At 51.7% G+C, this 26,440-nt stretch overlaps 1 protein-coding gene across 3 annotated transcripts in view; it reads right to left on the bottom strand.

Annotated features, from left to right (window-relative positions):
- The window catches only part of SSBP3 (single stranded DNA binding protein 3), a 166,312-nt gene extending 140,677 nt beyond the window's left edge, over positions 1 to 25,635 (bottom strand). The window contains exons 1-4 of one of the 3 annotated variants that reach the window (XM_027537156.1): positions 25,449 to 25,635; positions 24,376 to 24,448; positions 24,091 to 24,152; positions 21,249 to 21,333 (exon numbers count right to left, since the gene is read on the bottom strand). In XM_027537156.1, coding sequence (XP_027392957.1) covers positions 21,249 to 21,333; positions 24,091 to 24,152; positions 24,376 to 24,448; positions 25,449 to 25,504 — 276 coding nt within the window. In that variant the 5' untranslated portion in view covers positions 25,505 to 25,635. The remainder of the gene's footprint in view (positions 1 to 21,248; positions 21,334 to 24,090; positions 24,153 to 24,375; positions 24,449 to 25,448) is intronic. The other 2 variants (XM_027537158.1, XM_027537157.1) reach the window with 2 other exon arrangements.
- Positions 25,636 to 26,440: the final 805 nt, after the last annotated feature.

Below are 26,440 nucleotides of genomic sequence, written 5' to 3'. Positions count from 1 at the left end.
GAGGGCTGGGACAAAGGGGACCAGAGACAAAGGGACAGGAAAAGGGAGCCCGCTTTCTCCTCTGAGGAAGGAACTCTCCACCGAGCCTAATATTTCACTCACACATCCCCAGGCAAGAAACGCAGGATCACCGGTTTTAGGAGGTGCTGGCTTCAGGTGTCACCCCGCCTGTCTCTGCAGCCCACTGGTCTTCCTCGGTCCCCTCTCCTTCCCCCACCCCACGCCTGTCCAGAACGCCTCCTCAGCCCACTTGTTCAAAGTCAGCGAAGCTGCCTTTGATCGGCTGCCTCTCTCCAGCCCTGATCTGCCACCCTGAAGAGAGACAAAGAATTATTTATTTGGAGAAAAGAAAAACCCTGCAAGTGTCAGCCAGTGACAGACATGACACCCTCTCTACAGGAGCGAGGCAGCAGGTGCAAGGTGCTGGGTTTTCTAGTCCTCGGGGGCTTTCGCCAGCAACACACTACCCCCTCCCTCCCCAGGTCCCCTCTGCACCCTCAGCCGCTCTCTAAAATCCCACAGACCTGGTGGCCCTTTGGGGTTTTCCCCTTAAGACCACTGTCTATCTCAGCGGGAGGCCGTAATGATTAATCTACAGTGAAGTGGAGCATGCCAAACACTGGGATGAGGTCTGCCATAAAGATGGCAAAATCTGAAACGTGGGCAAGGTCAGACCCAAAAGACCCTCAATATCTGGCTCTCAGTCCCACAGTCAAGGGAATCTTTGGGCTGTCTTCATTGCAGCTCCTGATTTACTTCAATTTGGGTTTGATTTTGATTTTAGTAAGGGAGAGACAGGATGCCTTACATTAAAAAAGCAAGCCAGCCGTCCCCATGGAGGCCAAACCAACTAAGGGGCAGTTTAAGAGTAAGGCCAGGAGGCTGTCTGCCTCCTGGGAAAGCAGGAGGGACAGCAGGAGAAAGGCAGGAGCCACAGGAGCAGCCCTCTTGCATAGACCACAGCCCTCCTACGCAAAACAACCTCAGCTCCTTCCCTCTGGGGGCTGCCGCCCACGCCAGAGTCCTGCTTCTCTGGGCACTGCTCCATTCACCCAAAGGGCAGAAGACCTACAACGTGCCAAGCACGACACAGGGCAGTATAGCCCCTGTACTCCCACAAGAGCATCTCTCACAGCCCATCAAGTCCTTCATGCCCACAGTTTTAAAATCTAGACTTTTACGAGCACCAACTGCGCGGCAGGCACTGGGGGCTCACACATACCCGGGCAGTGGGGACAAGGAGGGTTTGAGGAGTGGGGAGAGCCTGTACTCAAAAGAGGGAGAAGGGATCAGGGCCAATCGGCCAGAGAGAGGCTGGGAGAGCTGTTTCAGGCTCCTCCCTCCTGTGTGGGCTGGGCCGGGCTGGATGGCCAAGCTGGTGGTGGCCATGGCTCCTGCACCAGGTCAGGGGCAGACCCTCCCCCAGAGCACATATGCTGCTGTTTCAGAGGGGCGTGGTCCTGTCTGTGGCCGGGACAGTGAAATCACACCTCCCCCCCACCTCTTCCCTTCATTATCAGGGCAGCTCCTCCTCATGGTTCCTCCTCACCTCACCCCACCCACCAGCCCTGGTCAGGCCCCAGCAACTGCCCCACCAAATAATGAAGACCAAGGATCAGGCCACAATGGGTTCTGGATCAGAACCAGCTTTTGCCCTCATGAAAAGAACTCCATGGTGACACATCTATGTTAAAAACATTTTTGAAAAGAAAATAGGGAGCAGGAAAAAAGCCATGTCTGGATGGGGCTTCCTGAGAAGCAGCGGGCCAGAGTGGCCCCCAGCCCTTGACCCTGGCCCACCCCCGGGGCGGGATATTCCAGGACAAACTCGCTGACTCACCGGAAAGGGTGGTGTTATGGCGGGCACCTGCGCCTCTCCGAGGTGGCCTGGGCCCGACTGCACGCCCAGCCCCCAAGGGGGGCCCCCTAGGAGGGGGATTGTGTTTTTGGTAAAGCCCAGGAAACTTAACTCAGGTTGGCTGAAAGCTTCCTGAAAATCAGCGTTCCCTCCACTCTTTTCTGGCCTTGTGGGTTTGTGCTCCCAGTAACCAATTCTTAAAAATTTTTCACTAGAATAACAGCTGTACAAGGACATTTTTGTTCCAACTCTTCTCTTGTCTCCAAGGTACAATCAAATCATCACTTTCTCCAAACTCTCAGTCATACCTTGACAAGGTGCTGGATGGCTCGGCTCCATGAAGCCACACACCAGACGCTGGGACCACAGATGTATCCTTTACCATCGCTTTACAGACAAAGGAGCAAACACTCCGTTATCTTCAGGTGACTAAGTCCAAAAATCACAGACCCAGCCAGCATGATGGCCAGAGGACTGAGGCGGAGGCAAGCGTGACCTAGCTATTTTCCGGTCAAGGGGAGCCAAGGAGAGCCTAGAATAATACATTCAGGTAACTTCTTGGAGGAAAAGCCCATCTGAACCTGCAGGATGTGCCTTCCGTTTAAATATCTGCGGTTAGCATCTTAAAACACACAAGCCCCCGGTAAAGGGAAAGAATGTCTGTAAGTTCTGTGAGGACAAAGCATTTGCCCATGTCCTTTTGTCAGGAGCCACACCTCAGGGGCATCAACTATTTGAAGAAGGAAAGACTAGACTGACTATCAGCGTGAAAAACAAGTATCTGCTCTGACTCCTCAGTGGATTCTGGAGTATTCTGAGCTGATAGCATTAGGACAGCCTGACTAGAAAGTGATGATTTAAAGGGAGTGAGCATTTCAAGTCCCAGGAAAACCCTGAATGGCCAGCTTGGAACCAAAGAAACCCCCCACCACTGCCGCCAGGTGTGGCCAGATCTTCCGGGAAGCACAGATAAGAGCCACTCACAATTAGAAGCCATGGCTGCTGCACAAAAACCCACAGCCCAGAGTCCTGAACCACCCCCTGGAATCCTGTTTATCCTCCGCGGCTAAGCAAACACAAGTCTTCTCAGATAATGCAAAGGTCAACTGTAGATTTGTGTGAGCTGATAAAATCGCCACCAACTCTGAATTACAGGGGGTCACATCATAAAATATTCCTGCACGGATAAGCAGGGAGAGTTAGAGGAATCAGAACCAGCTGCTTCCCATCATCCTAGGTTAACATCCCCTGGGCTTTCCAGGTGGCTCAGCGGTGAAGAATTCCATCTGCTGAGCAGGAGATGCAGGTTCAATCCCTGGCTCAGGAAGATCCCCTGGAGAAGGAAATGGCAACAGTCCTGTACTCTTGAATGGGAAATCCCATGGACACAGGAGCCTGGTGGGCTATAGTCCATGGGATCACAAAAGTCAGACACAACTTAGCAACTAAACAAGACTCCAGCTGAGTGACACTGCAGGACTCCTGACCTTGCACACCCACTTCTCAATCCCCGTCACAAAACAGAAAAACCTGGCAAGAGAAGAGTCACAGGGCACCCAGCCTAGAGGCCTCAGCAGTAGATGTAAGCTAGGCTAATTGAGTACTGGACATTTTTGCACACATCTCTGAGGACACTTCAGGTCCGAGGCTCCATCAACATCAGAAATCTATTTCACAAAAGAAAGGCAAACACCAAAACCAGGGCTCAAAACAGGCAGCCACATGTGGACATGTCCTGAGGACACTGAGGCTTTAGGGAGCCATTCACAGAGAACAGAGCCCTGGGAGGTGGGGGTCCTCGATCACTCTGTCCACAGATCTGAACTAGGTGTCAAGCCCCCGAGTTTATGGGCCCTATCCCATGGCCTCAAAGATGATTGTGAGACTTTTCTTATAATTAGATGATGTCTTAAATTGAGACATGGGACTTTCCCGGTGGTCCAGTGGTTAAGACTCCTCACTCCCACTGCAGGAGTCATGGGTTTGATCCCTAGTCAAGGAACTAAGATCCGAATGCCAGCCCAGTAGGCCAGGAAGAAAGGAGGAAGTCATCACAAGTGCACAAAGTTCTCGCTCATCCCTAGATGAGACTGAAGCACAGCCCAGCAACAGGCACTCCATTCTGGGAAAGGAATGACGGTCAGGGGCATGCAATAGACAAAAACACGACACGAGCAATGATTAGGGATTCCCCATAGAGAGAGAGAACAAAGGGAGGTGCTCCAAGCAGGGAGAATGTCTGTGCAAAGGCCCTGAGGTAAGAAGCCTGGCACTGCCTGGCAACATGTGGTATCTAAGTCTCAGGGTTCACACTCCACCCTAATGACAGAAATACACAGTCATAAATTTTATTTCCAAACATAGAAGCATTCCAAAACTTACTCAATTTTTTTCTTTCCCAACATACAAGGTTCACCATCTCTTCAGCCCTCCCTGCTTTCCATTTCTGCAGTGGCTTCCTGGGAACAGGAACCTCTCATTACCGAACAGCTCACATGGACCTACAGATCAGGACAAACCTTAGCTCCTCACTGGCCAGTGGTCACGCCAGCTGCCCGTCCAAGTCTCCAGAGCAGGCCTAGGCAGGGAGAGGGGCAGGGGTAGGGGCAGGCTGGGGGGTGGGGGTGGGGGCTTCCTAATCCAAAGAAAGAGCAAATCAGATCCACTCTGGACCGAGGCATAGGCCAGGAAGGAAGTAGGAAGTCATCGCAAGTGCAGAAAGCCCTTGCTCATCCCTAGGTGAGACCAGAGCACAGCGCGGCAACAGGCACTCCATTCCAGGAAGAGAACGATGGGAGCGATTATCAGGGGCAGGGAGAAGGGGTGAGAACTCAGCCCTGGCCCTGAACATGGTGTGTGCTGGGGACGCAATGTGAAGTGAAAGTCGCTCGTTCGTGTACAACTCTTTGCGACCCCATGGACTATACACTCCGTGGAATTCTCCAGGCCAGAATACTGGAGTAAGTAGCCTTTCCCTTCTCCAGGGGATCTTCCCAACCCCAGGGATCGAACCCAGGACACAAAGACTTCTAACTTAAAAGCATTTGGAAGCTCTGTCCTCACCCCCAGTCCCCACCAAAAACAGACTTCAGGAAGAAAATTAATCAAGTTTTACAAGCTTCTCTATTTACCCAGAGCTACAAATCTATCACTGGGGAAGCTTTTAAAATAAACTCTCTTCCAGCACCGTTACTTCCTTTCTTCTGTTTGCCACAACACACACACACACACACACCACCTCTTTAACCTTGGCTGTGGATCCTGAGTTTGAAACTCCAAATTCAGAACACACACCAATCCACCACTTATAAATACTTCCTGCTTTTTATTCTCTTCTTCTCATTTACTCCTATGTCTAAATGTACCCAGTTCCCTAAGCAGGGATACCTGCTCAAGAACACTAGCTACCTTTCAACCTCTCATTCCAGCATTCCAGAAATATTCAGTGGGCATCTTCTAGGGCACTCTGCACCACTGCCTCAAAGCAGTCCTGCAAGTTGAGTGCAGTCTCCATTTTACAATGAGGATCCTGAGGTTCAGAGGTGAAGCAATGGGCACAGGTTACACTGTGGTAAAGGCTCTAGTGGGGGATTCAAACCCAGGTTACTTCACCCAATTCTCTGCACCGTGGTTCCCAGCATCCCTCCCCTAGAGCCAGACACAAAAAGCAAAATTGCTTCCTTTAAAAACAAAAAGAAAAGATGACTCATTTTAGATCACCAGCAGCTCTAATATTAAATGTTGAAAACTAGTGCTTGAAAAAGGCCATTTTAACTGGAGCTTCCAAAAAGGATCATAGAAAACCCAGCCAGCACAAAGTCGAACCTGTGCTTCAACACCAGTGATCCCACCCATGTGGTTCTGGAGGCACAGGGTCTGCGGCAGCCTTCCCCCATTCAGGGAGGACGCCCAAGGTGCTACACGGAGCTGGCACACTAGTGATTGAGGTTAACCTTCCGCTGCCCCCATAAGTTGGGAAAAGAGAAGCAAACAATGGGTGGTCTTCCTGCAGTGGCCCCTGGATCTTTTCTGTGGCTTAGGGTTCTCCAATCAAAACAACCCACATGCCTAGCCCCTTTTAGCACCTAGAGCAGATCATTTCATGAACTCCCAGGAGCTGGAGGGGGAGAGGGGAGAGAGGAGGGGCTCTCTGCAGATGAGGGAGATCCAGGCTATCCACTGGGGTCTGTGGCTAGATGCAGTTCAGATCTCACTTTCAGTTCTGAGGCTGCTTACAACCCATCTCCAGCCTCTGCAGGGGAGGCAATGACACAGCATCCCCCAGAAAAACAAACCAGGAAGAAGGACTTGCTCTATTTTCAAACTGGCCTACCCAACTGGTCCCAAACTCCCTGGCTGGCTTTCTACACCTCTAGACCCACAACTGGGCCCTACTATTCTAATTCCACCTTCCTCCCCAGCAAGAAGGCCCTCTCCTCTCTGGCCTCAATCTGTCCCCAACCACTACCTAACACAGTCCCCTTCCTGCCTGCTGGCATCTCTTCTCCTCGCAGCCCCCAGCCCGTTCTCAGCTGGATCCTCTACATGTGGCACCTCCGGCCCCAGCTCTCAGCTTGCCTCAGCTCTAAAGCAGAGGAGAAAGAACTTTCATTCCTCCTGTCTCCTCCCATTGGGTTGCTCGGTATATAAAAAAACACTTTATAAAAACTCTGACATTATTCACAAGTGCTGGTGTCTCTGCGGTCCCACCCTGCCACACACACACAGGCGTGTCCTCACCAGATCCTGCCTTCTATTGCATCTCACCTAGGTCAGAAAACCCCCTGGAGGTGAGAGACTGGGAGAGACCCTAGAAAGGACTTTAACTCAATGACTGAATTGCTTGAAATCCAACTTCTCATTTACAGCAAAAGCAAAGCTGCCAAACGCTGGGCCATCCTTCCTTCAAGAAAGGAAAGGTTTCCAACCAACCCTTTCAACCAAAGCCAGTGTGGCCTCTTAACTAAAATCCCTCCACTCCACAGAAGGGCTTTCTCGGATTATTTTCCTTCAAAAAAACACAATTTACACATTGCATGTCTTTACTTTCCAAACCATTCAGAATTAGGAAAAGGGGGGAAAAAACACGTCTGTTTCTATTTGAAACTGTCAAAATTAACATTCAGTAATTAAAAATCACACCCTTTCTCTTAATAACCTAACCAGCATGATACAATCAGGTTGTGCCAACTCTTTAATCTAATTGACTAATTACAGATTTTAATTTAGTCAGTTACTGAACAACTGTTGACAATTTGTTTTCATTAGGGACAGAACAGAATAAATATTTAGGCTTCCAGTCACAGAGACTCCTGTGATCAAGCTCTCCACCGTGACCCCAACTTCAGAGCAAGCTCTGGCTCCAACAGCATCCTGAGGCTCAGGTACACACGCAGCTCTCAAGCCATTTCTCGGCTCCATCCTGTGCCTGCACAAACCCTCCCAGGAGTCGCCCCTCTTAAGGCAAAATCCTGAAGTGCGAGCAGCGGCCTCGATCCCCAAAGTACAGGCAATTCCCAAATTCACACACGTCACTCAAGAAGTGGCAAACACTTAAAACGCTGTGAAGAAAAATAAATTCAATGCTACATGTCACTGGCTTTTAAGCAACAAAATAAGTTAACAGTCAAAATAGGTTTATCTGCATTCATCTCACTGGGAAGCAAACTGTCACTAACATCTTTTTTTTTTTTTAAAGACACACGTTTACAGGTTTCAATGAAAATGATCCAATTCTTTCAAAGAGCTTTTTTTTCCTCTCCCAGGGTCCCTTACTGTCAAAGTCAGCCTAAAATTTTACTAAAATAATAATGTGGTTCAAAGGCTAGGAAGGGGGGCCCTGGGTTCAAATCTTGCTCCATTATTTAATGATGTCACAACCAAGGCTACTGACTTCACTTCATGAAGCCTTGAGTTTCGTCATCCAAGGAGTGAGATAAAAACAGCCTCTGCCTGGTACGTGCCCACGAACAGTGCCTGACTTGGGATAAGCGTGCAATAAAGGCTGCTTCAGAAATCACTTTTGTATCCTCCCCTGGCTTACCTGGTGGCTCAGAAACAGAATCTGCCTGCAATGCAGGAGACCTGGGTGCAATCCCTGAGTCAAGAAGATCCCCTGGAGAAGGGAATGGCTACCCACTCCAGTATTCTTGCCTGGAGAATTCCATGGATTAGACCATAGCCTGGCAGGCTACAGTCCATAGGGTCGCAAAGAGTCAGACATGACTGAGCGACTAACACTTTCCCCATGCAACAAATAGGAAAACCAAGACCCAGAAAGAAGATAATGGCCAGTTGAAGGTTATACCAAGTAAGTGTGGAAGCTTGGTTGAGAAAGATGCTTTCTGTCCAGTGATCCATCTCCTTCCTGGAATGTCAGCTCAGGAGAGCAGGAAACACAGTTCTTGCAGGTGTTGGGACGAGGGCAGGTGTGTTGGGATGAGGGCCCTGCAGCATCCTCCAGAGATGGGAGCTCTCCAACCAGGAACTTATAGCTGAGGTGTCCATTCTCCAGCCAGCATTTTCCCTCACAAGCAAGCCTTGCCTGAACTTTGGTAGATGACCTAGAGCAAACTCTGACCTCTGACCCTCCTGACTTCCAGGAGAACGTGAGGGCCTTTCTTCCACCAGAGCCCAACTCTGGCCATGCCAGAACACAGCTCAAAGGAGCCATCTACATTGCTAAGTAGGCGGGGGAAGCAAAGAGGTTAAGTCAGGGGTCCCCGAGCCTGATGGCTCTCACCAGGTCTCTGGAAAACTTCAGGGGCTCTAGAGCATTGCTGCTATTTTTTTCTAACTCACCACCACCATCAGGTCTGCCCCAACTGAAACAAACCCCACATTCCCAATGCTTTCTGAGCTGATGAGAAGCTCTAATCAGTAACTATACAGTTCTTGTTTTTCCTATTTCTTCATAGGAAAATTAATGGTGACTCAATGTATGCAACTTATTTGTAAATAAAACATTTTCAAGCATAGAGTCCACATCAGGTGGTAGGGGATTAATAAAAAGGGGACCTTAGAAGTGAAGAGATGGGGCAACTCCTCCATAAGGTATGTGAGCCTGAAGCCTTCCTGGGTGACACTGAAAACCAGCCCAGCCCCTTTGTCGCTGGGATACACAGCACTGGTGAGGAACTGTGTGACCCAGCAATAGCGCTTCAGCTGGGCTGCCCCTTTGGGACCACCTAGTCCTGCCACCTGGACCCACCAGAGCTAGGCAATGGGTCACTAATCACTTACACAGCAAAGAAGCCAAACCTGGTGTTAATTCTCAGGGCGACACTGTGGTACAGTGGTGAAGAGCACTGCAGTTTAAGTCCTCCTTCAACCAAACCAACCTGGTGGCTCAGCTGGTAGAATCCATCCGCAACGCAGGAGACCTGGGTTCGATCCCTGCGTTAGGAAGATCCCCTGGAGAAGGGAAAGGCTACCTACTCCAGTATTCTGGCCCCTGGAGAAGTCCATGGACTGCATAGTCCACGGGCTCACAAAGAGTTGAACACTACTGAGAGACTTTCACTTTCAGCATTCCTGAATCCAAGTGCCTCAGTTTCCTCTTCTACAAAAGAGGAATAAAAACAGAACTTAGCCCAGGGGGGCTGCCTTGAGGAAGACCCAAAGCACTTAGAAAGGTGCCTAACCACACAGTTAGCAAGCAATCATTGCTTGCTGTTATGAGTTCCTCCTTCATGAAATGGGAAGAATATCCTGCCCCTTAGCCAGCCTGAACAAGGTGGGAACTGAATAAGAACATTAAAAAAAAGGGGGGGGGCACATAGTAAGTGCTCAATAAACACTAGTTTCCTTCGTTAGAGAGTCGTCATTTTTAAACTACAACACTACAGATGAGTAGCGCATCCCTCACCAAGAACCCCAGGCCCCAGCAGCTCACTCCCCATGGAAGACCCCTACTCCCCAGAAATGTGGGCGGGGGCGGTGCACAGCCACACACTGACCTGTGCCCGCTCTCTTCTCTTCCAGGTCCCTCTGACAAAGATGCTGCTAGCAAAATAATGCCAAAGAAAGTACGTGGCGACAGCCCACTAGATTTAAGTTCATTTTCTGTAGCTCGGGGTCAGAATCGACTGAAGCGCTGGGGTGATCAGGTTCTCTGCGAGGCCCTGTGCAGCACATTAGTCGCTGACGGACACTCACCGCGGTATTTAAAGTGGCAGCCATCACGACTAACTCAAATTGTATTGGCTTCCCCGACGCTGAAATGCTCTGCTGAAACCATCAATTGGCCAATTCAGAGATAACCCGGTAGCTGAAATTCCCTGTCATGCTGTAAAATCCCCTTTTGAAGCGGCTCGGCAGCCCCGAGACCCGCAGGGAAACTTGCGCCCAGAGCTGTGGCCAGAACCACCTTGTGTAACACCAGTGGGCACTGCCAAGAGGAAGAGCCTCCAGAGAGAGAATAACATTTTCTCCTGGAAGCCTTCTAAAAGACAGCAGAAAAGAGCGGCCGCCTGCGCATGCCCGGCACCAGGCCTGCCCACTGGGCTGTCTGCCCCCTCAGCACAGGCCACACGGCCAAAGCCAAGGCAAGCCCACAGCATCTTCCAGAGGCGGCTTGTGAACTCCTACTGAATGGCACAGATGCAGATGCGGGTGCCAACCTCCCCAGTGGAGGTTTCTAAAGTCAGGGGCAGCCACGGGAATCAGGGGCTCATCTGGCCACAGACTTGTAACCAACCACCTTATCCCAGGTCTCAGTACCCTCTCCATAAATTGAGAGGTTCTTTCTTGATATACATTCTATGATTTGATGATTTGTTTACATTTAAAATAGACCACAATTTACAAACTATTTTTATTAACATATGGTCTCACCTGGCTTCCGAGCTTCCCTGATAGCTCAGTTGGTAAAGAATCCACCTGCAATGCAGGAGAATCTGGTTCGATTCCTGGGTCAGGAAGATCCGCTGGAGAAGGGATAGGCTACCCACTCCAGTATTCCTGGGCTTCCCTTGCAGCTCAGCTGATAAAGAATCCGCCTGCAATGCAGGAGACCTGGGATCGATCCCTGGGTTGAGAAGATCCTCTGGAGAAGGGAAAGGCTACCCACTCCACTATTCTGGCCTACAGAACTCCATGGACTGTACAGTCCATGGGACCACAAAGAGTCAGACACGACTGAGCGACTTTCACTTTCACATGGCTTCAAAAAAAAGAAAAACCTGGAGAGGCAGAAAAAAAGACAAGCCTCATTTCACATCATTTCTTATCAAAATAAACCAAGGCTCACAGAGGCCAAATCACTTAGCCAAGGCCACCTGAAAGAACCTGATCAGAACCTGATTCCTGGTTACCGAAGTCCAAATCCTGTGTGCTATCATGACACTGCTTTAGTCCCATCACCAACCAGCACGGGGCCAGGCATGCAGCAGGCACATAGGAATAATCGCCCACCAGCCAACTGTGACCCTCGGCCAGCATGGCTAAAGCCACGCTCTGTCCATTCCAAGAACCCATGAAGTTGAAGCCAGCATCCTGGGCTGGGGAGAGGTTTGCCACACCAGCGTCTGCTCTCCAAACAGCCTTTTGTGACTGGGAGAGAAGGATCAGAGGAAAGCCTCAGACAGGGGCCTCAGGGAGCAGCTGCGCTTCTTAAGGTCAGAGGACTGTAAAACAGAAGTGAAATGTCAGGCGCTTCACCCAAATACACAAAGAACGGGGGACACAAAGCCCGCCTCGGAGCTGTGCAAACAGCTGTCACCAGGAGGGGACAGGGAATTTGGAAGGCTGGGCCAACCTGGGTCAGACAGGATGCCGAGACCTATTCTCCAGATTCTTGCTGCGACCAGAGCCTGAGCCCTGCAGATGTTCAGACAACACCCTCCACAGGGGGCCGGGGACCATCAGCCCCCCCTCCCACCTCAACCGCAGACAGGCAGGAGGAGCTGCCACTCGGCAGGGACAAGTGACAGACTTCAAGTAGGAATCACTGCTTATTCAGCACTCTGCAGGTATCTGCTGGTCACCTCTCACAGGCTCCAGGCACTAAGAACACAGCAGCAGATACCAAAGGCAGAGGTCCCCAGGAACCACCAGGCACCTCTCCAGAAGCAAGCCAGGGAATCAGTTTGCCCAGGGACCCTCGGAGGTGGGAATGACTCTCTTTATCACCCATCAGGACACTGAGGTCAGCCATCACTTGCCACTTGGCCAAAATCACACAACCTACAGCACCCAAGGTTCAACTTCAGCCTTTTCAAAGTTTAGACTGAGACTCACAGTAAAGCAAATTTTACATGGAAAATCCAGGGCACCTGTTTATTTACAGGCATCCATAAACTGCTGAAAAAGAGAAGCTTCCTGAAACAATGCTTATGGTTACTTGTCGCGATACGGAGTTTCATTTTTTTGTTTCAGTGTTTTGTTTTGCTGCACTGCTGCAGCATGCAAGATCTTAGTTCCCCAAAGAGGGATCGAACCTGTTCCCCCTCTGCCCCCTGCAGAAGCACGGAGTCTTAACCACCAGACTGCCAGGGAAGCTCCAGTGTCTTTTAATTGCTGGTTCATGACCTAGTAAGTTGATTTCACCAGGCACTAATGGGTCACAACTCACAGTTAACATTCACTACTTGTCCATCTCCATTAAAGTGCCTATTTATTTAACATGCTTGATCCCTACAAAAGGGATCAAACCCTTCTCTCTTCTCAAGGTCTGGAACCTAGTTCACCACCCTCAGGATTTACTCAAAACTGCAATAGGCCCCAAGAGCAGGGCAGCAGAAAGGGGATGAAGATAAGGGCTCCTGGCCTCAGGAGCTTTCCATCTAAAATAGGGACCCCCGTCACTCTATTTCCAGACAACAAACAGCAAATCAGTAAAACTCACAGAATTCCAGGGGGGGGGGGGGGGGGGGGGGGGTAAGTGTTCCCCTGGGGGTGGTCTTGGCAGGCTGGGGAAGGCAGCCACATTCCAGGCTGGCATCTGCTCTATGGCAGGGCTGGTTGGCAGGGGGGCAAAAATCCCATCTCAGGTACCAAACAGAAAAACCAGGCCTGGATCAGAGCGGGCAGGGGAAGTTCCAGATAGGTCTAGCAAGGAAAGCAGCTACAAGAGGAAGAAACAGGCACTGACTACACATCCCAAGCCAGTGCTGGCCAGGAGCGTCGAGTCAGCAGTTCATCCACACAAGCAGCAGGGCTGGTTTGGAGGCTGCATGTGTGAACCCCCTCTCCCAGTCCCTTGTGGTTGCTTGAAGAAGGTGGATTCCAACCTAGGGACCCAGAGTGCTAATCAACCAACAGGTAGTTCGTGCGTGCCAGGAGCACCCCTTTCACACGAGCGTCGTCCTGCTGCTGCCTCCCTTTAGGCCATCGGAAAGCCAGAACTCGTGCCAGGCCTCAGTGAGACAGTAAGAGTGACGGCACCAGGAGCTGCCTGGTCAGGGCCTGATGCTTCCACCGGCCACGGCCCAGGCTCAGTCCCGGCTGGGGGAACTGAGATCCCGGAAGCTGCATGGCAGGGCCAAAATTTAAAAAAAGAATGACTGTACACGCCCGTGTGGCACTTACGCTGTGTCAGGCACTATACATGTCGTGTATGCATGTGTGTGTGTTTAATGTGTGCGCATGCACGAGCTCATCCAATCCTCGGAACAACTTCATGAGGTAGGTACGACTTTATTAACTCCGTTTCACACTTGAGGAAACTGAAGCACAGAGAGGTTAATTAAGATGCCCAGGTTCACACCACTCGGAAGTGCAGCAAGGCAGCACAGGGCAGAGCAAAGAGTCATGGAATCTGATAACAGTTCACAGGTTTGAGTCCTACTGGTGACTTCAGGTGCGCCATCTTTCCTCTGGGCCTCAGGATACCGCCTTGTAAGATGGGACCTCCAGTCCTCCCGCCTGCAACCCTCCCATCTACACACATCACAGGAAGTATGCTTCCTGACCACCACACAGAAACGGGACCGTTTTCCTACTCCCACTACCAGTCCAGATGCTTTGCCTCTGCTCTCTCCAAAGGGCAAGTCTTTTTAAACACTTATCGCATCCTGAGCAGCATCTGTCTATTCCACTAGACACTGAGCACATCAGGCACTCAGTAATTGGACTGAATCAACACCTCAAAACTTGGCATGTGTCTTCTGCTCCTGGTCTGGGGGCCAGCTGACCAAGACCTCAGGCTCCTCCCAGGAAGTTGACAGAGATGGCAGCCCACATGCCCAGAACTAGGTTCCGGTGGACCTACAAAGGCTGACACATGCCTTCCTCGCCTTCTCCCTAAGGCCCTTCGTAGGGACTCCTCACTCAATCCAAAAGTCAAGAGAGCCCGAGGCTGGCCAGAGCAACATACATACCAAAGAGGACAAAGACTGCAGGGCTTTCGAGTCTGGTCACCCTTACAAGCATTTACAAGCAGGCCCCTCACAGCTGGGCTTCCCTGGTGGCTCAGCAGAAAAGACTGCCTGCAATGTAGGAGATGTGGGTTTGATTGCTGGGTTGGGTAGATCCCCTGGAGAAGGAAATGGCAACCCAATCCGCTGTTCTTGCCTGGAAAATCCCATGGACAGAGGAGCCTGGCAGACTACAGTCCATGGGGTTGCAAGAGTCGGACACAACTTAGCGACAAAACCACCACCACCACTACCCCTGCAGTTAACCTTTTCTGGATGGTTTTCCATGCCTTTTCACAGCCACCCTCATGGCGGCCTGAGCAAGGATGACCCATGTACCCACCTCACAATCAAGAGAATGGACTTTGAAAAGTAAAGACCCCTCCAGCTAACAAGGTGTGTGAAACAAATTTGCATTCAGGTTTCTGTTCCTGTCAAGTTGCAAGCTTTTCCCATCTAACAACTCAGCAGCCACACACGGGAGTGGAACAAGACCGCTCTGTCCAACACAGATAAGGGGCACAGATGCCTCAGGGGACCATTTATCAGTGCCAGCCCATGCCAGGACCGCCTGTTCTGCCCCCGACAGGGGTGTTGGGGGGAGACAAGACACTGGTATTGAAGGGAGGGCTCCAAGACACACCAGAGGAGCCCGGGCACCAGAGGGCATCAGCAGGTAGCTTAAGTGTCCAGTTCACTAGCGTCAACTTGCTCTCCCAGAAAAATATGCTGCTATCACCATCGTATTAAAAGGTTCTAGGGGAAAACGTTAGGGCTTTAAAGAGAAAGGAAACTAACTCATCAAGCACTGGCCACTGAGAGACAACCATTTTACATATACAATCATACTGAACCCTCACAACGAACCCATCCAGGAATCACCATTTCCCCATTCTACAGATGGGGACACCAAGGCTTCAAAAGTCCACCCTGCCAGGAAATGACAAAGTAGGAACAAGAACTCAGGTGTCTATCCCAGCTACCAGTCAGAACCCAAACCCTTCAAACTCCAGAGGATTCAGGGTCCAAGGTAGGGGAGCAGGGGGGCGGGGGCGGGGCGCAGGAATCGTAACACCGGAGAGAAACATTCCTAAAACTCATCTCAGCAAGACTACAGAAAACCCCATTACCCTGGCAAATCAAAAACAATCATTATTTCTATTTGCTGTAAGCTTCCAGCAACATGTATTAAAGAAGTTTATGTGAATCGTCTAATGCAGTTGTGCCGTGGTCAGAATTATTACCAAGCTAAAAAAGATTAATTTTTCTAAATACTCTAAACCCTAGACACTATTATAAAGGCTACAGCTAGTATAACATTTCTGTTATCTTGGCTGACAGGCCCTCAAACACACACGCCTCCCCTTTGGCGCTCTGGCTTAAGCTCACGCTCACGCTCACACACATACTCACCCACAGAGGTGGGAAGGTCGAGGGAAGGGGCAAGGCAGCTCTGGCCAGAGGTCCCTACTGGAGAACCCGCTTCCCTTGCAAAATCTAAGTGGCCTAAGGGATGCTGCAGGGAGAGCTGGGTGTCTCCCGCTCCCTTGGAGCGGTGGCTGGCACTCAGTTAACTCTTGGTCCAAGTCTGCAAAGGCTTAGCTAACAAAGATGGCATTATGCACAGACTGGAGCGCATGGCTGGTCTTGGAGTTCAAATGAAGTGACCACTGCCAAAAACTTTGTTTGGGTCCCCACCACTCCCCCCGCCCCACCTCCCGCCTTGAAATAAAGGGCAAGGATTTGCAATTTGGGGTCTTGCTGCCACTTGAAACCCATTAAGGTGGCCACACTGCCCGGATTCTGGCAAAAAGCAATTCCAGTTACTCATTTAGTGTTTAATTAGCTACCGATGGAGGAGTCTGGCAGCCTCTGGGGTTAAGAGGAGCTGCAACAAACGGGGCGGGAACCCGAAGAAAGGCCACAACACGGTCTGAGCTCCAAGCAGAGCAGGGAAAGAAACAACTGTGTGTATGTTTTGTTTTTATAATCTGCCACACAAGGGTGCCAAGGGTCAGAGCCAAACGCAAGGCCGTGAACTTGCCAGACTTCTGGGCAGATAGCTAGGCTGGCTTATCGCGGGGGACAGCACGCCCCCAGCTCCTTGGAGCTGCCCCTGCCACGATGCCACCCTCTCACGCCCCTGCTCCCAAAGGGTTCTGGCAGGCGTGGACACTCCTCGCCTGGCAGGAACCTCAGCTCAGCACATTCAAGGAGAGCCCTCTCAAATATCACTTTGCTATTTCAAACCCACCAAGGACGCTGGACCCCTGCCACAGAGCCACAAATACCTCAGCTCCCATCCACACCTAGGATTCTGGGGCACTTTTTGACTTAAACCAACCCACCTGGAGAGACAGGCTCACAGCGCGGGGTGCAGGGTGTGGGGGTCAGCTGAGTCCTGCTGGGGTGTGCATAAGGGTAGGAGAGCCAGCTCCACCGAGGCTGACCTGAAAGGGGTGGAAAGTCTTCAAAAAGGGAAACTGAGGCTCAACACCTGCCAAGGTCATGGACTCCACGTCCACTCTGAACCCCACGTTCTTCACTGGGGATGATGGATGGGGCTTGGGACAGCAACCATGAGCCTACTGAAATCATGCACAAAGTCTCCTCTGTGGGGATACATGCGTTTTCTGGAAGGGAAGGCCATAGCTTTTCTCGGATTTTTCCTGCCAAGACAGCCACTGCAACATAACAAACTCCCTTCCCAGAGCCTGGGTCCCATCTCTGCCCGTGACTCTGCAATTCACCGCACAGGGGCTTTACTTTAATTCTCCCCTGAATTATTTCTTCAGTGACTATACACAGGCACGCTTTGGGTCAAATGCAAATACCTTCCCTCTGTTTTGTAGGAATTCTGTATCAAATGAAGGTTGTCAAAAGCTAGAAGGTAGAATCTAAAAAACTGGGAACTGGTCCCAGCTCTGCCACCTCCTGGCTGTATGCCCTGAGACAAGCCATCTCAACTCCAGGCCTCAGTTTCTTCATCTGTAAAGTGGGGGTCAGATTTAATAATAAAACCTGATCACCTGGCAGCTATGAAGTCAAACTACAACCATGCAATGATAAAGAGTTATGTAAAGTAGACCAACCTGAGTGTCACTGCTCTCCAACACCTTCAACTCAGACAACACTGAGCTGGTGGATGGGAGTGTCCACTCCAAGAAAGGCCAGGACCAGACAGACATTGGTGTCTAAGAGAACCCAAGGGCTTCATCAGCATCTGAGAACCTCTGCTCTGGCCAGAGAAGAACAGCAAAGAAACCGCAGGCTGGGTCCCTGCGAGACTCCTCCCGTGGCCTCAGGGCTCTGCTGACTTCAGGTAAACCAATTTCTCAGAAAAGTCCATTCCAGGGACTGAACCCGCATCCCTGAGTTATGTGTGGTCAACGTCAGGGCACTCTGGCTTACACACAATGAGCCAAGCAAACTGAAGCTGCCAGGTGTGGAGAGGCGGAAACAGACTATGACTCAAATAAAAACTCACCAGTTCAAAGAAAATTTCAATCTCCTCTCCACTGAGTCACCTGGTTCATTCCCAGCCCTGTAGCCTGGCTTGGACCAGAGAGATGTACCTTTGAGGTCACCACACCCTAACCCACCACCAGGAAGCGGAGAACACCTGCCAGGAACACAGATTCACTTCCCTAGGAGAGCCAAGAGCAGGATCTTCCGCAATGAGGTCCTTCCCAGTCCCATGGGAGTCCCTTCTCACCCGCGCCCCACACATACTCACTACCTCTGAGGCCCAGGCAGGTACCTGAGCCTCACGGACAAACCATGAAAACCTCTGAATTCCCTTGGTTGAAAACAGAAGGCCAGTTACCACACACTCTTATTTACTTTATCTTCTAAAAAGGATTTAAGATAACATACATTACCACATTAAAATCACCTAATTCAAGATGGCCCAGCAAAAACCAGTCATTGAAAGACCATCTTCCAATATTCTACCAGCTATTCCAAACCAGGTTACTCACTGACCCCAGATTACCAAAATACCCCAAAATGGGTGTTTTTTCTTACCCACAGTTCCTTAATCCCTTCATCTATTTAGTATGCATGCCTACTATGTGCAAGGTATTGTGGGAGCTATAGAAATGAATAGTACTGTAGATAAATAGGCTCTAGCATGGAAAAAATTAATAAGCTGTGGTTAGAAAGACAAACCTGAATGGGAAGTTGGCCGGAATAGGTGCAAATACATCTGCCGTGGACCTTTGGGGCCAAGTCTTGGCAGCATTAGGAACACAGATTCTGGAGTCACTTATGACCTGTGTTTGGATCCTAATTGTTACAGCTATAATAACCATTCTGTGCCTCGGTTTCTTTATCTGCAAAACAGAGTTAACAACATGCCTTCTCTCCCAGGCCACTGGCAGCTTGAAACAAGAGCTTGAACCTAGAGCACCAGGACAGGGGCCCAGCACGTCAAAAGCCATCAACAAAGGCTTTGGACAGGTGGTTTGTACAGACACTGAGACAAAGAAGTGATCAGAGTGTGCATGCAGCAAACTACCACCGAAGACCTCCACAAAGAAACTAAAAAGTGGTATGATGGATAAGAGAGGCACTCACTCCAGCTAAGAGGAAGGGAGCCCAGGAAGAGGTTACAGCAGTAACTCTAGCTGGAAGGAGTTAGGGCAAAGAAGATGGTAGCTGTGGGACTGGAGAGACCACATGAAGATCTGAGAAGGACACAGAAAAGAGGGAGGGTTCCTTTTCATCAGTTTCTTAAATACTTTTTAAAATTCCCATTGCTCCTCTGCCATCTCTGCAACTCAATGCCCACCCTCCCTTAACTCTTTCACAATAAAGATGGTCCGTCCGTTCCCATCCCCCATTCATCACTCCAGCCCTCCTCTCACATGACCTGACTCTCAGGTCACATCACACCAAGTGGATCCCAATCCAGAAGAAAGGATCCCAAGATCTGTGAATCCTGGGCCTCAACCCCTGTGACTTCAGTTCTTGCTAGCATTTTCTAAAGGTCTACACCAACTTCAGCAATCTCTACACAATTCTGCTGCCCTCCCTCAACAAATTACCCATGCAAACTTTCACTGCCACCATACTGTTTTAAGACAGCAGACCAAACCACAAACTGCTAAAGAATCTTACGTTATTTACTAGGGAGCTAAACTTAGTTAAAAATCACTAACTTCTCTAAAAGACAGCACAGACATCCTACATCAAGAGAGTAACTTGAAATAGGAATCTCCACCAATCCCTACTCGAAGGTGGAACCATCTGCATAGCAGTTAAATACAGGCCACAGAGGAACTGGCTGTCCAAAGGTTTAAACACACAACACACACACACACACAATTTTTACTAATAGAAAGGTCAAATTCCCCAAGTATTTTTATATGGCTAATGTAACTCTTGGCCTCCGCCCCCATCCTCCAGCCTCCAGCTCAGGAAACCCTATGATCACCACCACCAATTTTCCCAGAAGAACCACATCACAAGTGAACCAGCCCTCTCACCTTTTATTACTAAAGGTTCACCAGGCCATAAGTACCATTTGCCAGCTTCTCTCCTTAAGCCCTGGAGAGGGCACAAGAACTGGTCAATCTCCTCAGCATCCCACACCCAGGAGCATTAACTTCACAGTCAGCAAAATTTCATCACATTGAATATTCTCAAAATCAGGGAGCCTCCAGCGGCATCTCTAAGTCCTCATACTACACAGAGACATTTTCACCACAAAGATACTCAGGGCATGGGACTTCACCACTTGTGAAACTCAACCAAATGGGTTCTGGCCTCCCAGGCCAGTTTCAAAGCAGGGAATGAACATGGCCTGGCCAAGTGGGTGGTCCCTGATGACATTCAAAAAACCAACTTCTGTGTCCTGGAGCTCAAGGGACCATTCCTCCCCACCTCAAGCACAAGTGGAAAATCAAATAACCCACCTCTTGAGTGCACATGTGTGCACACACATTAGACACACACACACACACACAAACACTTAACTTTCTACAAGACCAACAAGAAGCAAAGGAGGCTGGGAAGATCTTCAGACCCTTCCCCTTCCATTCCACTCACCTCCAGAAGACCCTAACCTGCTTCACCCGAAACAGTCAAAAATCTGACTCCACCCCAATTGGAGTCCAATTTTTTTTAAGGGGGGGGGCTCAGTGGGAAATGGACAGGCAGTAGATCTCTCTCTTACATGCATTTTATAACTCTTAAGAAACTTACCCAGGGAGAGGGATTGATAGAGTAGAAAGCACTATACAATGTGATCAAACTTTCTTCACGAGAACATTTTGAACACAGTATTACGCATCAGCCAAGGACCTCAAAGTATACGTCTTGGTGGACACAACACAAGGCCCCCACTCACAAACACACAATGTGCACACACTGCTGCCGCTAAGTTGTGTTCGACTCTGTGCGACCCCATAGACAGCAGCCCACCAGGTTCCCCGTCCCTGGGATTCTCCAGGCAAGAACACTGGAGTGGGTTGCCATTGCATCTCTGAATATGCACGCACGCACGCACACACACGCACGCACACACCCCACCCCCCCCCCCGCCAAAAACATAATCTGAAAGATCACTCTGTGGAAAGTAACCTAAGAATCTATTTCACCAAAATCTCACTCAAAACACACCTTCTACTCCAAAACAAAAGTTTCATATCTGCTTTTTATTTTTCTTGACTGTGGTCAACTTTTTCACAAACCCGCACCAAAGAGGGTTGGTCACCCCCATCCCCCAGCAGACTGCTCAATCAGAACACAAACCGCACAGGGCTGAGCCCTGCACAAGGCCATTTAATGCTCCAGATAGGTGTCTATGCTCTTTTCCATAATTACAACATTATGAAATACCGTTTACCAAGTTAGACAGCTGCTGGAGGAGGGTACGGGGCGAGGACAGCAGGGAGGTGGGCAGGACAGAAAGAAAGGCAAGGAGAAAACAAAGACCACTGCCAACCGGCTGTGTATTTGCTTTTGGTACTAAAGAAGTTCAAGCTATCCAACCCTGTAATTATTGCCAGGATTAAAAATTTGTTACTCACGTAATCATGAAAGGCTTTTGCTTCACTTGAATGTTCACAAGTGTCTCGCCTTTCAGGAGCTGCACAGTAAAGGTCCCAAAATACACTGCAAGTCGAAAAATAAAATCAGATCAAGTTACTAATTATTACTTGTGTGCCCAATGGCAAGTGTTCGATGCATGGTACGAACAGCACCAGGTCTCCCCAAGGCTCAGTTCCACCTTTTCAGCCTTCATTGGGCAAACTCAGTCTACAAAACAAAATGGACCCAACCTTTTTCGACAGCCTGGCATTTGTAGTAAGAGCAATAGTTCTCACCCTTCAAGCACCTACTATGTGCATGCTCATGACACTGCTTGTAACCCCCAAGAGCTGTAAGGTGGGTGATTTTATTCCCACTTTATACACAGGGCAACTAAGGCTCAAGCCCATTAGTACAACACACCCACGGATGCCCAGGGAGGACACGGAGGAATCCGGATGCAAATCCATGCCCGTCTCATCTGTGCTCCTATTAACACCCCCACCTCCACCCAAAATGGCTGCATTTCATTAAAAGATTAAATTGTCAAAGTCAAGACTATGATTCATATACACAGAAACCTGGGTGACTCTGGCAATAAAAAGAGCCTCCAGGTTCTTAACCCAGAGCCCATACCCTGGAGGCGTTTGGTGTGGTGTAAGGATTCTACCTATAGGAGTGGGTGGCGGGTCTTCTGAGCTTTTGTTTTCTGAGAGGAGTTGTGTGGTTGGGGCTGGCCACCCACGGACCCCTGCCAGCTCACCCGCACTCTCACCTAGGCCCTCCCCCAAGGCATTCCTATATAAAAACCATTGTTCCCCTGCCCATCAAAGAACATAAATCCATCACCCAAAGGTGAGGTTATGGATGACCAAGTATCTTGTTTTTCCACATTAATATAAAGCCCACCCCCACCCTCAGACAGCCACTTGTCCAGCAAAAGCAGGGTTAGGGGGGAGATTTCCCTGCCTAACTCCCCTCTGTGATTTCTGTATGGTCACCCCAACGCTTTGCATTATGTGAAAACAGACAGACAAATCCTTTGTCAACCAATAAAACCCTATACAAACATGAGGTCGTCAGTGGTATCAACAAGCAGCCTTAGAAACCCTCTCCAGGTCAAGAGCCCGAGGCCCAGGGATGGGAACCCGCTTGAAGGGTAAAGTGTGCACCAGAGCGGAGGTCTGACTCCTGGACCAGCGCTCCTGTCGTCATCACAAACAGCCAGCCCAGAAGAAACCATCTCAACTGCCAGTTCTGTCTGTCAGCGGACAAGCATCTCACTCCAGGTGCGCGAGGAACGCAGCCTGGCCCTCTTCAGATCTGCTCCACCGCTTCCTCCCACTCCAAAGGCTGCGGTCATCTGCTCGGTGTCAAATCACAGAGTCCCCACTGCCGGAGCCCGGCACGACACACTCTAGTTCCCAGGGCAGAGATAAGGTTGGAGAAGTTGTGTATGTGTGTGGGGGGGCGGGGGGTGGGCAGGGGGAGGCAGTGATTAAGCACAGAACAGGATAATCGGGAACTTTTACTAACTGCAGAGGGAGGACATTCTACTCCTACTAACAGCAGAACATTCCTTTCTGTGCTCTGAGGCTGCACACATTTGATTAACTTCCTCTACATGCTACATTTCTAACACGACAAACTCCCTAGCCCCTTCTGAGTAATTTTTACTCATAAGCCTAAGTTTCTGCAAAGTCCGTGGTGGCCGGACCGGCCAGCCCCAACCACACAACTCCTCTCAGAAAACAAAAGCACAGAAGACTGGCCACCCACTCCTACAGGTAGAATCCTTACACCACACCAAACGCCTCCAACTCTGCAGTTGCGAGGCTGGCAGAAGTAATTAAAAACTCATCTTCTCTGCAGCAAGTTAGAACAGACACTTCATCCCCCTGCATCTCAAAGACACTTGAAACAGTAACCCGAGCTGGCGGTCAGGTAAATGTGCTAAGATCCCAAGATGGGGCACTGAACTCCAGCAAAATATCAAAAGCCACTCTGCTCTCTTTTCCTTTTGAAAAAGATGTCAAAGACTCCACCAATCGGTCCCACAAAACACCCAAGTCTTACACTCAAAGCAACTGCTCCAGCTAAACCTAAGCCTCCCTCCTGGGGGACTGCAAACCAGGAGCAGATCTCTGGTGGTCCCAAGCAGGCAGGCCCAGGGGCCTGGGAGAGGGTCACAGAAACAGCCCCCAACTACCAAGGACAGGCATTTGCCAGGTCTCAATAAAATGAAACCTGGAGGTTTTAGGGCTATTTAGAGGGGTGGGGGTTTGGGGGCGGGAACATCCAGTCAGTCTGAATCAGTATCTTTAGAGGAAGTGGCAGCCTCCTCTTGCTCTTTCTCAGGGTGCCTGGAAAAGGTCCCCCTGGATCTTTCTCTCAAAGTTTCGAGCTTATAGGAGAAAAAGGAAGGGACAGGCCAGTTGTAAAACAGACCTGGTATCCCCGCCACGGGTCCTGCCCCACCCCCACTCCCTCTAATTAAAGCAGCATGCAGAATTGACAAAAATCCTTCCAGGTTTTTTCCAAGCCCATGCTTACTGCTTCAGAGTGAGATGTAAAAGTAAGGCAGTTCTATTGCAACACCAGGCACGATTAGTAGGTTCTCACCACTGGGAAAAGAGGAGGCAGAAACTTTAGGCATCGACCTCTTCTGCCCTTTCCCTTCTCTGCCAGTCCTGGTCTGAGGGCCCAGAGGCGTCCTGCTCTCTACAATGCTGAGGACTAAAGCAGAGGGAGCCTGCTCCAGACCCCCTGTCTTTGTTCACTTGGACCCCGGGGGGCTCAGAAGAAAACAAACACACACACACAAAACTATCACAAACTTACCACCACCACGAGTGCAAAAACCCAGGCGGTTCTCCCAACGTGATGTTTTTTTCCCATCGAATCTAGAATGGAGGGAACAGAGACAGATCAGGGCAGCAGAAGGAAGGGGTGGGCTGGGGGCTTCCCGGAGCCAAAAGGCTGTGAAGACCAACTAACAATAAATGCCAAAAGGTGATAAAAATTCAAAATGGTGGCCACAGTGGCTGCTCCAGAAAACAAAGGCTTTAAGAACGATGGGGAGGAGGGGGTGTCAAGAAACTGGATGATTGGGGGAGTTCCACTCACCTCCGATAAGAAGGTCTGTGCAGATTTCTGTGCTCCTACATGCAGTAAATATTCGTAGACATATAAAGCTAACCTGGAAAGTGGGCAGGGGGCACAGAGAGAGAGGGAAGGCGTCAGATCACACTGGGTGCTCGCTCCTGGACCGTGCCAGCCGGCTTCCAGCCCTGTCCGTGCTGTCCCACTGTGGCCCCGACCAGAGGTGAGCAGCTAGCTCGGTCCTGCCTGGGGCCAAGGGTGCGAGCAGTTAGGGGGTGGGTACCAGGAGACGCGTTTACTTCAAGCCGCGGGGGCTGCAGAGCAGCCCCCGAACTTGAACTTCCAAGTAGCGTCGGGACCAAACCCACCTAGGTCTCTCAAACTCGCAAACCGCCCGACCCCAGAGCCTCGCTTCTTTTCCCGACCTACTCCTTGCCACCAACCCACCCTCTACCCAGTTTTGAGGGTCCGGGGAGACTCAGTCCTGGACTCCGGGGTGCTCCGCGCGCTCTGGAGAGGGCACCAAAGGGCGGCCCTCACCACCTCCTCCCAAAACAACTGTCCCCCAATCTAGGGCCAAGCCGGCGCCGCCGTCCCTGCCCAGCCCGGCGCCCCGGAGGGCGCGGGGCCGGCGGTGAGGCCGAGGGCAAGGAAGGCAGAGCACTCCCGGCCGAACAAAGCCCCCGGCACGCACTCCTCAAGCCGCGGGCGGACAAAAGGAGCCTTCGGGGCTGCAGAAGCCACGCGCCCCCTGCTCGCGCCCGGTGGGCAAAGTGCGGTCACCGCCGCGAGCTCCCCGGCCGGGGCGGATGCCCCGGCCGGCTCGCAGGACCTCGCCCACCCCTCTCCGCGGGCCCCCGCGCCCGGCACGCCCCGGGGCCACCAAGTGTCCCCTCCCCGGCGGCTCCCCCCGACGCCCCAACCTCAGCCGGCTCCCAACAATGGGCTCTCCCACGCCGCCCGCCGCGGCCTCGGGAAGGGGCCAGGCTGGCGGCGCCGGGGCCCGGAGCGCAGCAGCCCCCGCCCGCCCACCTGCCTCCCACCACCCGCCCGCAGCCCGGCGGCGGCACGGCCGCCACTTGGAAAATAGGGCTTACTTTTCCCGAGCCTGCCCGTCCGAGGGCACCGCCGAGCCTTTGCCTTTGGCAAACATGGTTTGCAGAGAAGAGGACGCCGAGCCTCCTCACCGCCGCCGCCGCCGCCGCCGCTACCGCTCCGGCTGCTCCCGAGCTGCCCCCTCGCTCCCGGCCCCCTCCCAGGCGCTCGCTCGCACACTCGCTCGCGCTCTCCTCGCCGCGTTCCCCTCCCTCCCCCCCAGGCGCTGGCTCCGCGCTCTTTCCAGCTGTCAAAGCGTCAGCCCCGGCCGCGGCCCCATTGCCCTGGAACTCCTCCCGCGCCGGCTCGGCCTGGAGTGCCGGTGCCGCCGCCGCCGCCGCTCGCCCGCCGGCCCGGCTGCCCACTGGCTCGCTCGCGCGCCCGCCCGCCCGGCTCCGCCTGCGCCGCCCTCTGCGCCTCCTGCACCGCTGCCGCCGCCGCCGCTGCCGCTGGTCTACTTGGAGCTCAACCGAACGTGGCTACCCCGGCGAGGGATCGAGGCGGGCGTCAACGTCCCGCGATTGATTGGCGCCTCGGCCAATCTGGGCGCGGGGGCGGGCCCAGGGCGGCCCGGGAGGGACGCCCTGTCAGCGCCCGGCCGCGGCAGTCCCCGCTGAGGCCGCCACCGAGGAGCCGCTGTCCCTGCGCTTGCGGGCGAACTGGGGGTGTCCGGGGGCGCGAGCCTCTGTTTTCTCTAGATGTAGGGAGAGGACGCGAATCGAGACGGGGGAACTCTAGTCTCCTGGCACCCGCGAAGAGGGGGTCCGACCCGCGGTCTCCGCGGCGTGGACCGCTGGGGAGCGGGTGGGGGGCGGGGGGCGATGCGGCATAGTCGGAGGGGAGGGGGCGCGGACCCCTGAGCCGAGCACCGGCTCCCTCCCGCCACGTCTCTCTCCCTTATCTGCCCCTCACCTCCCCCCGCCTCAGCCCGCGCCAGCCCAGCCCTGATCTCCCCCTCCCCCTCGCCTGCCCTTCCCGTGGGCTCCGACCCCGA

The sequence above is a fragment of the Bos indicus x Bos taurus genome, chromosome 3 (genome assembly GCF_003369695.1).
Source record: "Bos indicus x Bos taurus breed Angus x Brahman F1 hybrid chromosome 3, Bos_hybrid_MaternalHap_v2.0, whole genome shotgun sequence".
NCBI lineage: Eukaryota > Metazoa > Chordata > Mammalia > Artiodactyla > Bovidae > Bos > Bos indicus x Bos taurus.
This window is presented reverse-complemented; position numbering and strand designations above follow the sequence as displayed.